Source organism: Penaeus japonicus, unplaced genomic scaffold (assembly GCF_977035675.1).
Source record: "Penaeus japonicus unplaced genomic scaffold, GWHDUDI00000001_assembly GWHDUDI00000023, whole genome shotgun sequence".
NCBI lineage: Eukaryota > Metazoa > Arthropoda > Malacostraca > Decapoda > Penaeidae > Penaeus > Penaeus japonicus.
Window position 1 is genome coordinate 29,034,659 of NW_028234425.1, and position 12,500 is coordinate 29,047,158.

The 12,500-nt window shown below is 35.3% G+C and overlaps 1 protein-coding gene across 1 annotated transcript in view; it reads left to right on the top strand.

Annotated features, from left to right (window-relative positions):
* Vps26 (vacuolar protein sorting 26) overlaps positions 1 to 12,500 on the top strand; it is a 16,916-nt gene that overhangs the window by 3,817 nt on the left and 599 nt on the right. The window contains exons 2-9 of the mRNA XM_043014366.2: positions 1 to 33; positions 615 to 847; positions 2,250 to 2,414; positions 2,681 to 2,787; positions 3,652 to 3,863; positions 4,756 to 4,905; positions 5,743 to 5,910; positions 6,244 to 12,500. The exon at positions 1 to 33 is cut by the window's left edge and continues 111 nt beyond it; the exon at positions 6,244 to 12,500 is cut by the window's right edge and continues 599 nt beyond it. Of these exons, the coding sequence (XP_042870300.1) occupies positions 1 to 33; positions 615 to 847; positions 2,250 to 2,414; positions 2,681 to 2,787; positions 3,652 to 3,863; positions 4,756 to 4,905; positions 5,743 to 5,910; positions 6,244 to 6,441 (1,266 nt within the window). The 3' untranslated portion in view covers positions 6,442 to 12,500. The remainder of the gene's footprint in view (positions 34 to 614; positions 848 to 2,249; positions 2,415 to 2,680; positions 2,788 to 3,651; positions 3,864 to 4,755; positions 4,906 to 5,742; positions 5,911 to 6,243) is intronic.

A 12,500-nucleotide genomic window follows, 5' to 3' on the forward strand; every position in this document is an offset into this window, starting at 1 on the left:
CTGTACTATGATGGAGAGAGTGTCTCAGGAAAGGTTAGTGATGTTTGTTTAAAAAGTGTCATGTGAGTGTGCGTTTTGTAAGAAACTGAAAATGTTAAATTTAGTATCTTGGGAAAGGTTTGACACACTGCTGTGATTTTGTATAATAGGGACATGTGTGTAAGAGTTCCCAAAGAAATCTGTAAGTATTATTTCCATTGTTATTAAATTTCTAGATGGCATGTTCATTTCTTATGCATAAATGTACTTGAAGGTTTCACTGATTTTGAACTATGGGACTTTTCTTTGATGATGAAGAGTTGATTGTTAACAGATGTAGATAAAGTTATAAAGGAGATGGAATAACTTCACAGTGTAAAATATGTGATTGACACTTCAATTCTGGTGAATATGTTTTAACCCATTGACAGCGGATGGCATGATTTGCTGCAAAGGCAGAGTTGGTCATAGACGCAGATGGCACCGAGGTTAATGAAAGTGTATCAATTACATCTGCTTTGTGAAGTTATACAGTCTCATTTATATTGTTTTCTTTGGTTTAGGCTTATCTCTTAATATATTTGATTTCTATCAAATGAGCAAACCATTTATGCAATCTAATGCCATTCTTTCAGGTGAATGTCTCTCTCAAGAAGCCAGGTAGTCGTTTGGAACACCAGGGGATTAAAATTGAATTTGTCGGCCAGATTGAGCTCTACTATGACCGAGGCAACCATCATGAATTCACATCACTGGTGAAGGAACTGGCCAGACCTGGGGAACTCACACAGAACGGCTCTTTTGAGTTTGAGTTCAACCAGGTGGAAAAGCCGTATGAGTCATACTCTGGCACTAATGTCAGACTCAGGTATGGAAAGACAGCAGTGCATTTTCTTTTTCTTTGGATATTTTCTTTTTCTTTTCTTTTCCTTGATATAATGAAACATTAATTTATCCATAAGCGATTGAAGAAAATATTGCTTTCTGTGACCATAGTAAGAAAAAGAAATATGTTACTTGAAGGATCCTGACCCATTGCAGACGGGAATAAATTTGTTTTCCCACACCCGAGGAGGGGCACTAGTGCCACCTTTGTGGCACCCCAGATGGGTTTTATTTCAGCGCGAGGAAAACTTCTCGTGACATATCATGACCTTTCACTCTCTCTTCCATTCATTCGTTATAATACTAGAGCTGTATTTATGTTCATCTTTTTTTGCGTTTTGATATTTTTGTTACTTATATGTGCTATGTGACAGGCTTTATCAATGTTGAGGTAGTCTAAAATTATAGTATGGGGTCCATATTAGTTATGTTCTTTATACTCAATGTGATGAAAGTATTGCAGTTTTTTGGGAGGATAAAGAGCAACTTAACAAATATGAAAGGAATAACCATCCACAGCTGAGATTACATGAAGAAATGGGGAAGAGATAGTAAACTTGATTTTAGGGCTGTGAGTGCCACAGCAAAGGTAGCCAGACTGGCACAGGGCACATCGCCGGTAATTTAGAGCAGCATGTTGGCATCTTGTTGTGTCCTCTCTCTCTGAAGTTATTGTTTGCTAGAGACCATAAATGGGTGCCATTCATTCCTGCTGGTGGAATGAGAGCATGGTGGCATCTAGGTTTGGGATTCTAGACTAAAACTATTTGCTGAATATTATGGCAATAATAGTAATTATAATTGCAATGGTTAGTCACTAAATAGAGTTATTACTCATAGTACAATAAAGAAACACAGCGATCCACTTCATCCCAACATCAAATATGTCATGATGACTATTGTCATGTATGGCATAAGTAACCTGATTTGCAGAAGTTAGGTATTCATGAAACCAATACTCTTGCAAAAATATGAATATGAAACCTTTATGGTTAACTGTGCTAGTGGGTGGAGGGATAGTCATTGTACTTAAGTACCCAATTTGCATTTTCGGTGCTGAACTCCCGGCTTTTTTTTTTCTCTATTTTTTTTTCTTTTTTCTTTTCTTTTTTTTTTTTTGTTATTTGGCATTATCATATAAACAGGTGAATGATGCAGCTTTGATTTGAACTCTTTTTTTTTTTTTTTTTAAGATTGATGCTGTTGATAATGTATGAGCTATATTTTATGCTTATATGTCACTCTCACCTATCTATCCATTTCATTACTTAATTCAGAGGCTTTTATATTTGTTTTCTGTCCTGAATAAGAATCATAGATTGAAGTTTGATTTAAACCAGAATCTGCAAAGCCATCAAATCCATAAATTATCTCTCTGGTTCCAGGTACTTTCTGAGAGTAACAATTGTGAGGAGGTTGTCTGACATTGTCCGAGAAATGGACCTGTTAGTTCACACCCTCTCGTCATACCCAGAAATGAACAACTCAATCAAGATGGAAGTTGGCATTGAAGACTGTCTTCACATAGAATTTGAGTATAATAAGTCAAAGTAAGTGTGGCTTAGTCTTTTTGCTAACAGTGCTTTGTCTTGATTATAATTATGATTTCTTTTTTCTCATCTTTATAGTTTATGATTAGAAGTGCATATACTTGTCTGAAAGAAACAAATCAATTTGATATGAAAAACTATTTTTTCAAGTAACAGTTGTATATCCCCTAGTATTCCTGGGACTCTAAATCAATAAACAGTTCCCAGAATTCTCCAGAAAAGCAGACATGGAATGCTAACCCTCCTCAATCCACTATTTCTTACAGGTACCACTTGAAAGATGTTATTGTGGGAAAAATATACTTCCTCTTGGTTCGTATCAAGATCAAGCACATGGAAATCGCCATTATCAAGAGAGAGACAACTGGGTCAGGTGAGTGCCATTTAGTTCTATATCTTTTGCTTCTGTTAATCAATTATTTATATACATTTTCTTTTCCTTTTTTTTCACATTTTGTAAGAAGAATGGTTTAACATGGAATGGTAATTAAGAGTTTAGGATGTTCGAGATGTTTGGGTATGTGGAATAGTTAAAGATAAAGAGAAAAAAATAGCAAAAAATATAGTCATGTAGTATTGATAGGATAAAAAGCTGAATAGTGAAATAGGTTTGAGAAATATGGTCTGTATGTGCCTAAATACATATTAGATATACATATTAGATATATGTATATGTGTGTGTACGTATGTATGCATTAACCTGTTGCCAACGAGGCTCTTTTGGCTCCAAATGGTTGAAATACCTGGACATTCAAACACACAATCCTACCGCCTTGGGCTATTTGCTGGCATTGGCTGTGGCCAAGCGCTACACACTCAATCACCCTGCATGCTGGCCAAGAGGATAGCCATGACAAAATATCTCGTCCCCGGCAGCTGGTCCTGCCATCACTTGACATGATATCTTGTCACCTGGTGTTAATGGGCTATTGTATATATGGCTATATGTATGTTTTGTATATTTTTATTATGGGTGTAGTCTTTGATATATGTTAGTATTATTTTTTGCTGGCTCTCTTTAGGTACTGTTAGGTTTTTCAAACTTAGTAAGCCAACAAAATAGTGAAATACCTATTCATTTATTTAAAAGGAATTGATTATGAAGAGTTAATCATATGACATGATATAATTTTAAACTACTTACACCATTTAACACAAAAGTGATAGGATTTGATAATATGAATTGGTAACTGAATCATAGCATTAGAATTCAGCTAAGTGATTGTTTCTCATGCAGGACCAAATACTTTCAATGAGAACGAAACCATTGCCAAATACGAGATTATGGATGGAGCACCAGTGCGTGGTGAGTCCATACCCATCCGAGTTTTCCTAGCTGGGTACGACCTCACCCCAACCATGCGAGACATCAACAAGAAGTTTTCTGTCAGATACTACCTCAACCTCGTCCTGGTGGATGAGGAGGAACGGCGATATTTCAAACAACAGGTACATAAATGCGTATTAGATTTTTCTGTTGCTTCTACATCTTGGCCTTTGTTGTCTTCTTCTTCTTCTTCTTCTTCTTCTTCTTCTTCTTCTTCTCCTCCTCCTCCTCCTCCTCCTCCTCCTCCTCCTCCTCCTCCTCCTCCCCCCTCCCTCCTCCTCCTCCTCCTCTCCTTCTCCTCCTTCCCTCTCCTCCTCCTCTCCTCTCCTCTCCTTCTCCTCCCTCCTTCTCCTTCTCCTCTCCTTCTCCTTCTCCTTCTCCTCTCCTCCTCTCCTTTCTCCTCTCCTTCTCCTCTCCCTCTCCTCCTCCCTCTCCTCTTTACCTTCTCCTTTTCCTCTCTCCTCCTCCTCCTCCTCCTCCTCCTCCCTTCTCCTCCTCCTTCCTCCTCTTCTCCTTCTTCTCCTCCTCCTTCCTCCTCTTCTCCTTCTCCTTCTCCTCCCCCTATTTTCCATCTCCTCCTTCTCCTCTCCTTCTCCTTCTCCTTCTCCTCCTTCTCTCTCTCCTTCTCCTTCTCCTCCTCCTCTCTCCTTCTCCTTCTCCTTCTCCTCTCCTTTCTCCTCTCTTTCCTTCTTCCTTCCCTCCTTCTCCTCCTCCTCCTCTCCTTCTCCTCCTCCTCCTCCTCCTCCTCCTCCTCCTCCTCCTCCTCCTCCTCCTCCTCCTCCTTCTCCTTCTCCTCCTCCTCCTCCTCCTCCTCCTCCTCCTCCTCCTCCTCCTCCTCCTCCTCCTCCTCCTCCTCCTCCTCCTCCTTCTTCACCTCCTCTTTCATCTATTTCTTTTACTAGCAAATATAATTGCTATCTTCCTTTACTTACTTGATATGTATGGTTTTCAACAAAGTCACAAAGTCTTTTTAACTCCAACCCCCCTCTATTGCTTTACTTCCTCCTCTTGTAGGAAATCACACTTTGGCGCAAGGGTGAGAGGCTAAGACGGCCTTTACAGCAACAGCTTCTAGCACAGCAGCATGCGCTACAGCAACTACACCTCAACAACCAACAGAGCAAGTTCCCACAGTCACACCCCCATGGACAGCCTCAAGAATATGTAAGTTTTGGACTCTTACTGACATTTATGTCATGATTTTTAAAAATCAGTTGGGATGGAAAGATGTTGGATTGTTGTTTGTCTTTCTTGATGTATAAATACTTTGTGACAGTTAAATTTGATCAACTTCATCACGTTATAGCATGTGGCTAGTATTGTTTTATGTTTCTTTGAAAATTACTTATTGTTGTCTCCAGTTTATAAAAACCTTGTGACAGTTTATATATATATATTTTTTTTTCAACTTTCTGTATTTTAAAGAATGCAACTTTACAGGAGAATACATGCACCAAGTTACGATAATTTATTTGGGAAAAGAATGAAGAGAAATGGGGTAAAAGAAGGAACAGATGGTAGTTCATCTCTAATTTCTGTTTTTCATATAGGGATTTAAACAGCTGTGCCAATTCCTGTTGGAAGAAATGTGATTTAGAATTACTGTAGTCCACACCATTGCAGTTGTTCATGATTATTAATTGTATTATTTGGTTCTATGAAAGATGGTTTCAAAAAGGTTCTTTCAGAGAATGTTTACATTCCCTTACATGTAATCTTTATCTTATCTTAACAGATTTTCTTTTCTTTTATTTTTTGAAAATCATGTTAAAAGTTAATTCATGGATGTAATTTGCTTATTGTGATGAATAGCACTTTTACTTAATTCCTTATCTTAATCAATAAAGGGTGAAAGAAAAAAAAATTGTGTGTAGTGAGAAAGGATTGTCAAAAGAAGGTAACTGGAGTATGTATGCATGTACAAGTCTAAAACTCAATATATACAAACATATATAGATATATAAAAACATCCCTAGTCTTACAATTTTCATTTTCTGCCAGGTACCACAGATGCCCTCCACAGGGGCTGAACCTCCGTCCCCACAGCAGTCACAGTCTCCCATGCATGAGGAGGCACCAGAGAAGGTGGAGTCAAACCCATCCATACAGCCTCAGGCCAGACAACCGGTAGCATCTGTAACTCCCCCTCAGCCACAGCCAGAAGCAGAGGTAGGCAATGATTTGTAATATCTAATAACAGAGTGGGCTTTGCCTTTCTTTGCTAGGTGTTTGTGTTTAGGTGATTGCATTTCTCACAATAGGTTTGACTGTTTGCCCTCCTATTTACAGGGTATTTAGGAAGTGTGGAATTCTTATTCGAAGGTTCTATGTATTATGTGATTGTATCTGGTTTTTACTGGTTGATAGATTTTTGAATGGGTCGTTATTGATTAATTTTTTTCATAGTGAAGAAGAATGATTACATTAAGATATAGCAGAAGGAAAATAATTTTTCAAATGTAGTAGATACTACATGCTTGCTCATATCACTTATCCTTGTAGCCTGCAGAGGAAGAGGAGACTACGCCCAAACTGCCCTCCCCCCCAACGGAGCCCCCCAACAGCATTGATTCTCCTGAGGAGGAGTTCTTAGAGGCTCAAGCAGGGTCCCCCTCAGAGGATGAAGAAGTGGGAGAGGAGGAGGAAGCCGTAAAACCTTCATCAGCAGTCTCGCAAGAACCCGTTCCTGTCGCTCAGTAGTACAGTCGGCCTCATCAACAGTTAGACAGAATTAGGTTTGGGAGTGAAGATCCAGTTGGTGTGCATAGGGAAAACCTGTATATTTATGCTGTGTTGGATGTTGATTTCTGTTTTGTAGCAAACAAAAATTCAGTAAGATTTAGCGTAAATAGATCAGGTGTGTGAATGTGAAGGGATGAGATGCAACTGGAAATTTATTCCAAACCATGTAGAAATAATATATGATGAGTTTATTCTGAAATATCCTTTATGGAGTGCTTAGAAAGAAAGAAAAATTGTATATTCTATCGAAAAGTATCTAAATGACGTGATTATAAAGATTTAAGGGGATTTGTACATTTTGAATGTTTCCTAACACAACTTGTTTATATGCAAAATAGATTTTTCAGTTTAACAAAAAACAAAAATTTCATAATGCACATAGTAATATGAGTTGCTATATATATGGTAAGGTTTATATTTGACACTTTATAGTCTATAGGACCACCTGCAGTTTTATTATTGAATGCTGGAAGGCTGAGACATTTTCACGTTAAACTTCATCTCCTCAAAGATGAATAAGTACTGTTGCTGCATTCAAGTGATTTGTTGCTGTGCCCTTAATTAATCATTTTATGATTTCATAACCCACAAAGAAGTAACTTGCTACTACTCTAATATTAGGTTAACATAATATTAGTTTCTCTCCTTGGTGGGGGTTAAAACACTACTCAGTTATGGATTAAGCTTAAGGTCATCATATCAGCACAAGTATTGCCAGGCCTGCTGTCATTACTTTCCTAGAAAAGAAAATAAAAAAAGTAAAAAAAGAAAGAAAAAAAAAGGAAAAAAAATGGAAAACCAACAATTGCTTTATATCCAAGAGATTTGAGTAGTACAGTTTCAGCGTGTGAAGAGATCTGACGGGTGTGAGAGAGGAGTAAGAAGAAGCATCATCATTAATTGTAATCTAGCTCCACCATACTGGCAGCATCATGCAGGATATATTTATCTGTTTGTCGTAGGTCTTTAGTGATTTTTAATGAATGATGGGAAGATTATGCAGTTTATCTTGAGAGCAGCAAAACAACAAAGATGATATTACATTTTTTCCCTGCTAAATATATATATTTTCTTAGTATAGTCAGGTGATTTCCCCAGTGAGAGGGCCATGTATAATCAGATGTTTAATAAGTGTATAGTAATATTCCTTATCGTGTTCTGTGTCTTTTTCATTTTGTCTGGCACATGTGGAAGAGATTTCTGTGCCTGATATGAGGGTGGATATTAAGCAAATCAATGTGTGCAGTCAGTATAGACAAAAAGAAGGCCAAAATCTATTGCACTTTCTAAGACACTATTTGGTTAAAAAGTTTAAGACAACTATTTTAATATCTTTCTCTTCTTTGTTTTTGTGTCTTTTCTGATTTCTCTCAGTGAAGCTGTTGTTTCCATTCATTTATACACTCCATGTCTCACTCTCAATTTTGTGCATACATTTTTCTTGTCTCTTGCTCTATTTTCCCAAATTATTTCTATATTTCTCTATGTTTTTCCTTTTTCTTTTTGACCTGAATCGATCACTATCTATGTCTCTTCTTTTATTTATCTTTTTCTTTACTCTTTCCTAAATCTTTTGCATTATAATTTTTAATTTGTTAAATTGCTAGGGTTGTTGTTACTGACTGGAATATTGATTTCTTTCATATTGTTATTATGGTTATTATTATATATTTTTTTCAATATAATCCCATTCTGATAAACAGAATTTATTGCATTAGCCAACCAGCTAAGCTTGACATGTCCAACCCTACATTTTATTCGCTTACATAGAAATCATATTTTCCTATATTATGTAGTCATTCCAGTTACGTTGTTAAACATCGTCATGTTTCCGTGATTGAGGATCTGCAGTCTCATCATTTGAGGTGCAAGTTCCTCATAAACAAGTAGCGTTTTAAGGGTCTTGATGATAGGCGTTGATATGAGATTTTCACAATTGCTTTTTTTTTCTTGGTTTATGAATTTCTGTAAAGATGAAAGGTGCAAGGGGCTGGAAGCTTTTGTCATGTTCTGATTATTTTGACTTAGAGCTCTATCAAAATGGTAATGTGATTCGTTCTTCGTTGATGTTCATGTTAAAATGTGTTGTAAGGTTGCTTTCTAGTTGTTATTTTTATGTTATGTACCTACCTGAACTTGTATAGGTGTCAACCTTTTGTTTTTTCATTTTATTATTTTTTTATTTATGATTGATGGTGATGATGATGATGATGATTATATATTTTTTTATGGAATTGTAAAACCACAGTATATATCTGTGGTAAATAAGTACGTGACTACAAGACATCTTGTTTTGTTAATTCTTTCGATCCAAACAAGCAAGTGGGCTGTCAAGTGCTAAAATTTCTTAATTATTAGGAAGCCTTATTTTCTTTTGTTTTAAAGATGAAATGTCAGATTAATCTTGTTTGGTAAAAAACTTTAGTGGTCTTGTGTAATTTTGTAGTTGATTTGTCATTCTTTGAGGTGGAATGAAAGTAAACCTCATGATTTATGAGTTTGAAGATTTCAAAACGATTCAGTTGCTTTTGCTGGAACTCTTGGCAAAGATAATATTGTTTTCAGTTGTACATATATATCATAATTACTTTTTTCTTAGCAATCTAGGTGTAATGTTTTGAGTGAAATGTGGAGGGGAAAAACATTATTGAATATTAATCTTGGTAGGAATTTCCAGGAGACTTTTTTTTCACAAAAATGTATGTCTACAAATATATTTATAAATATGAGCATACTGTGCATACATGTATACATACACACTTGTACATACATTCTATATTACATAAACATCTGTCCAGACCTGCATGTTATTTACATACAGAAGAGACATAACCTTGTTATGTAATTTAATTTTTTATCATATAGACCTATTGCCTGTGTAGCATTACAGAACTCTTGATGTGTAATGAAGTAACTGTATTCAAGGAAGGAGAATGGACTTTGGTGTAAGAGTGTGGATGTCTTCCTATCAAAATGCAAAAATCTTATGGAATAAATAGCATGTCTCTAACAAATGATTGCATGTAATAAGGATCTTTTATGGCATGCTGAATTAATTCTCTCAATGGAATTTTGCTCTTAATATGTGTGGCTCAGAGTTTCTGTCTATTTTTTTTTTTTTTTGTCCTATCTAGCGCCCGCAGATATTCTTGTAACTGGTTACCAAAAGCAGTTAGGAACATTACATTTCTTTTTTATTTGGCTCCATTGCACATAGTGAAGGGATGAAAAGAGAAGAAAGAAATAATAACAAAATATTGAATTGTATTTTGTTATTAATTTTTGTTGTAAAATGAATTTACACCAGTATATTTTTTTCTTCATTCCTTCTCTATCTCCTTTGAGGCAGGAGTATTGGAAATGCGAGAAACATCTCTGATAAACAAATCTGAATACCTCAGTTTTCTTTTTCATTGCTTTGGAATTGAATTGTGTTATAGCTTTTCATATGACTATTTCCACCTCTTAAACTTGTATTTTCTTTCATCTTCTATACTTGTATTGAGGAAGGGAGATTGCTGTACAACAAGACTTTCTTTCATATCCTTGGCTCTGTTGCAACTACATTTTTTGTTGACTTGCATCTTTAGATTTACAGAAGTACTTTGAATAAGGGTGAGGTTTTATTTTCAATGATGCATATACAATTGTGTTAGTGTATATATGACTAGATTTTGTATAAATATGATTTTTGGAAAAGTAAATTAACTGCAGCCAGACACAAACATGCACAAACATACACAAACATTTCCAAATTATGTATTGTATCTTCACATACTAACACTCAAAAGTGACATCTACATGCAATTAGACATAACATATGCAAGCAATACATGCACAGGAATATTGATTTTATGTGCTCATTTATTTGTGTTTGCATACTTGTGCAGAGACATTTCTTGATAATAAATAAGATGCTTGAGAATACTTTCATATCAGCATTACTACTGAATTTTCACAGTTGTGTTAGTGCAGTGCCCACTTTCCAGATTTGTAATTTGTATCAGAAATTTGCATAGGGGGAAAGTGCTGCTGGTACTTTTTATACCTAAAAATTGGCTTCCACCTACCAATTTATATACCAAGAAGCATGGCATACCCAACTACAAAGGAATCAGCTTTAAAACACCTAAAGGCACTGCAAGTGTTACAAGTCCAAAACCATGCATGTCTCTCTATCTCTGCTGGTAATTCCAGAGCTGCTCTCCCAGTGGTTGTAGTAAGCAGCACTCTATGGTATGCAAACCAATAGAGTGGAGCTAATTTTCATGTATCAAAATACTGGCTGTACTTTGCATCTCTGGACATTTATGACAAAAAAAAAGAAAAAAAAAAAGATACTTGCTAGTAGTGATTAAGCTTTTGATCATGACAATATAAATAGTAAATGTATAATTAATTTATGAAATGAATTTCAGTTGCATCCTGCATATATTACTCAGTTAAAAGAACTGTAAGTATGACTGATGTGTGTCTTGGCTTCTTAACTGTGGTTTGTCCTGGCAGGTATCCTGTTTGCAAGTCTTGTGGAATATGATATACAGGCAGTGATGATAATGGTAATACTAAATAAAAGAAGAAGATGCAGTATTACCCATTCTATAAAATAAACATGAATATAAGTGTGCCACAGTTAAATATATGTTATATTTTTTAAAATATTGATGTGTTTAAAGTTATGCTATTGCCATGATCTCTGTCTTGATTCCCATCTGTTTTTGTTTTTTTTCTTCTTTTTTTTTACAGTCATTAGAAAACTCTTGTTATGCCTGTACATCTCAAGTGATTTAAGAGGGACATACCTCCATTAGTCCTATCCTTTCTTGTGGCTTCTCTCTTTTTTTTTTCTTTTTTTTCAGATTTCCTCTTTGGGAAAACCTGTGTCCAAACTTAGAAACTGTGAATGGATTCTCATCAATTTGGATCTTGTGACATTTCAGAGCCGTCTTTCTTACTCCTGGAAAGCTTTGGATATTGTTTTCAACCTTTCTATTTTCTTCTGAACTTTTATATGAACAGCACTTTAACATGGAAACGAATACAAGTACAAATTCATGATCACAGACATGAATACATAACACACTCAAATAGTCAAATTAGCGCATACATATGTATACACTAACACAACCAGAAATATGAATAGATCAAAACATGCCATTAATTTGACTCTTTTTTTTTTTTTTCTTGAGCTCTAGTACAAACACAACTTGAGTCTCTTTCTTCTAGAAAGGAACACAGACACATTTTCAGTTCACTTCCTTTTCTTAATCTGGAACCTTGCTCAGAACAGCACTATTTTAGTTTTGAAGTTGATACTAAGTTATGATCTCATCACTAAGATCACTGATTAATGTCAGTTTTCTTTTTGGTGGATCAGCATCTGTATAAAGGGATTGGTTATTATCTGTTGATGATTTATCAAGTTATTCCAAGTTAGAGACATGATGGTAAACAGACACACACCATACAATTTTGAAGTAGCCAATCTTGTGTTGCATCAGCTATTAAATGTTTTTGATTGCAAAGATTTAAAAGAACATCAATTATAACATGTAACCATATTTGACTTTTTAAAATGAATGCCAAATTCTTTTTCTTGTGTTATAAATAGTCATTTTTGCATACTTAAGTGTCTACAATTCCCAATTCTCCTCATTCTTCTGGTCAGGCAACTTGTTAAGTTACTGTACATAAACTGATTTGACTGGGTTTCTACGTGTTGATGGATATTTTTACTGCTTTATTTTGTATACTTACATTAAATGTATTCTATATCATGCCATTCCCCAATGATAAGCAAGATTTATAGCATACTGTAGGTTTAAAAAATTTATGCTTCTATTGCTGACAATCATAAAAACACAGCAAGTCTAGTCAAAAATGATTACTTCAAATATTCATGTAGTGCTTTGCATTTTTTCTGCCATTGGTAATTTGTAAAATTATTGGATTTATGACATTTTATTTTGATATGAATGAGGAGTATATGGAAGAACAGTATATATTCAGAGTATGTA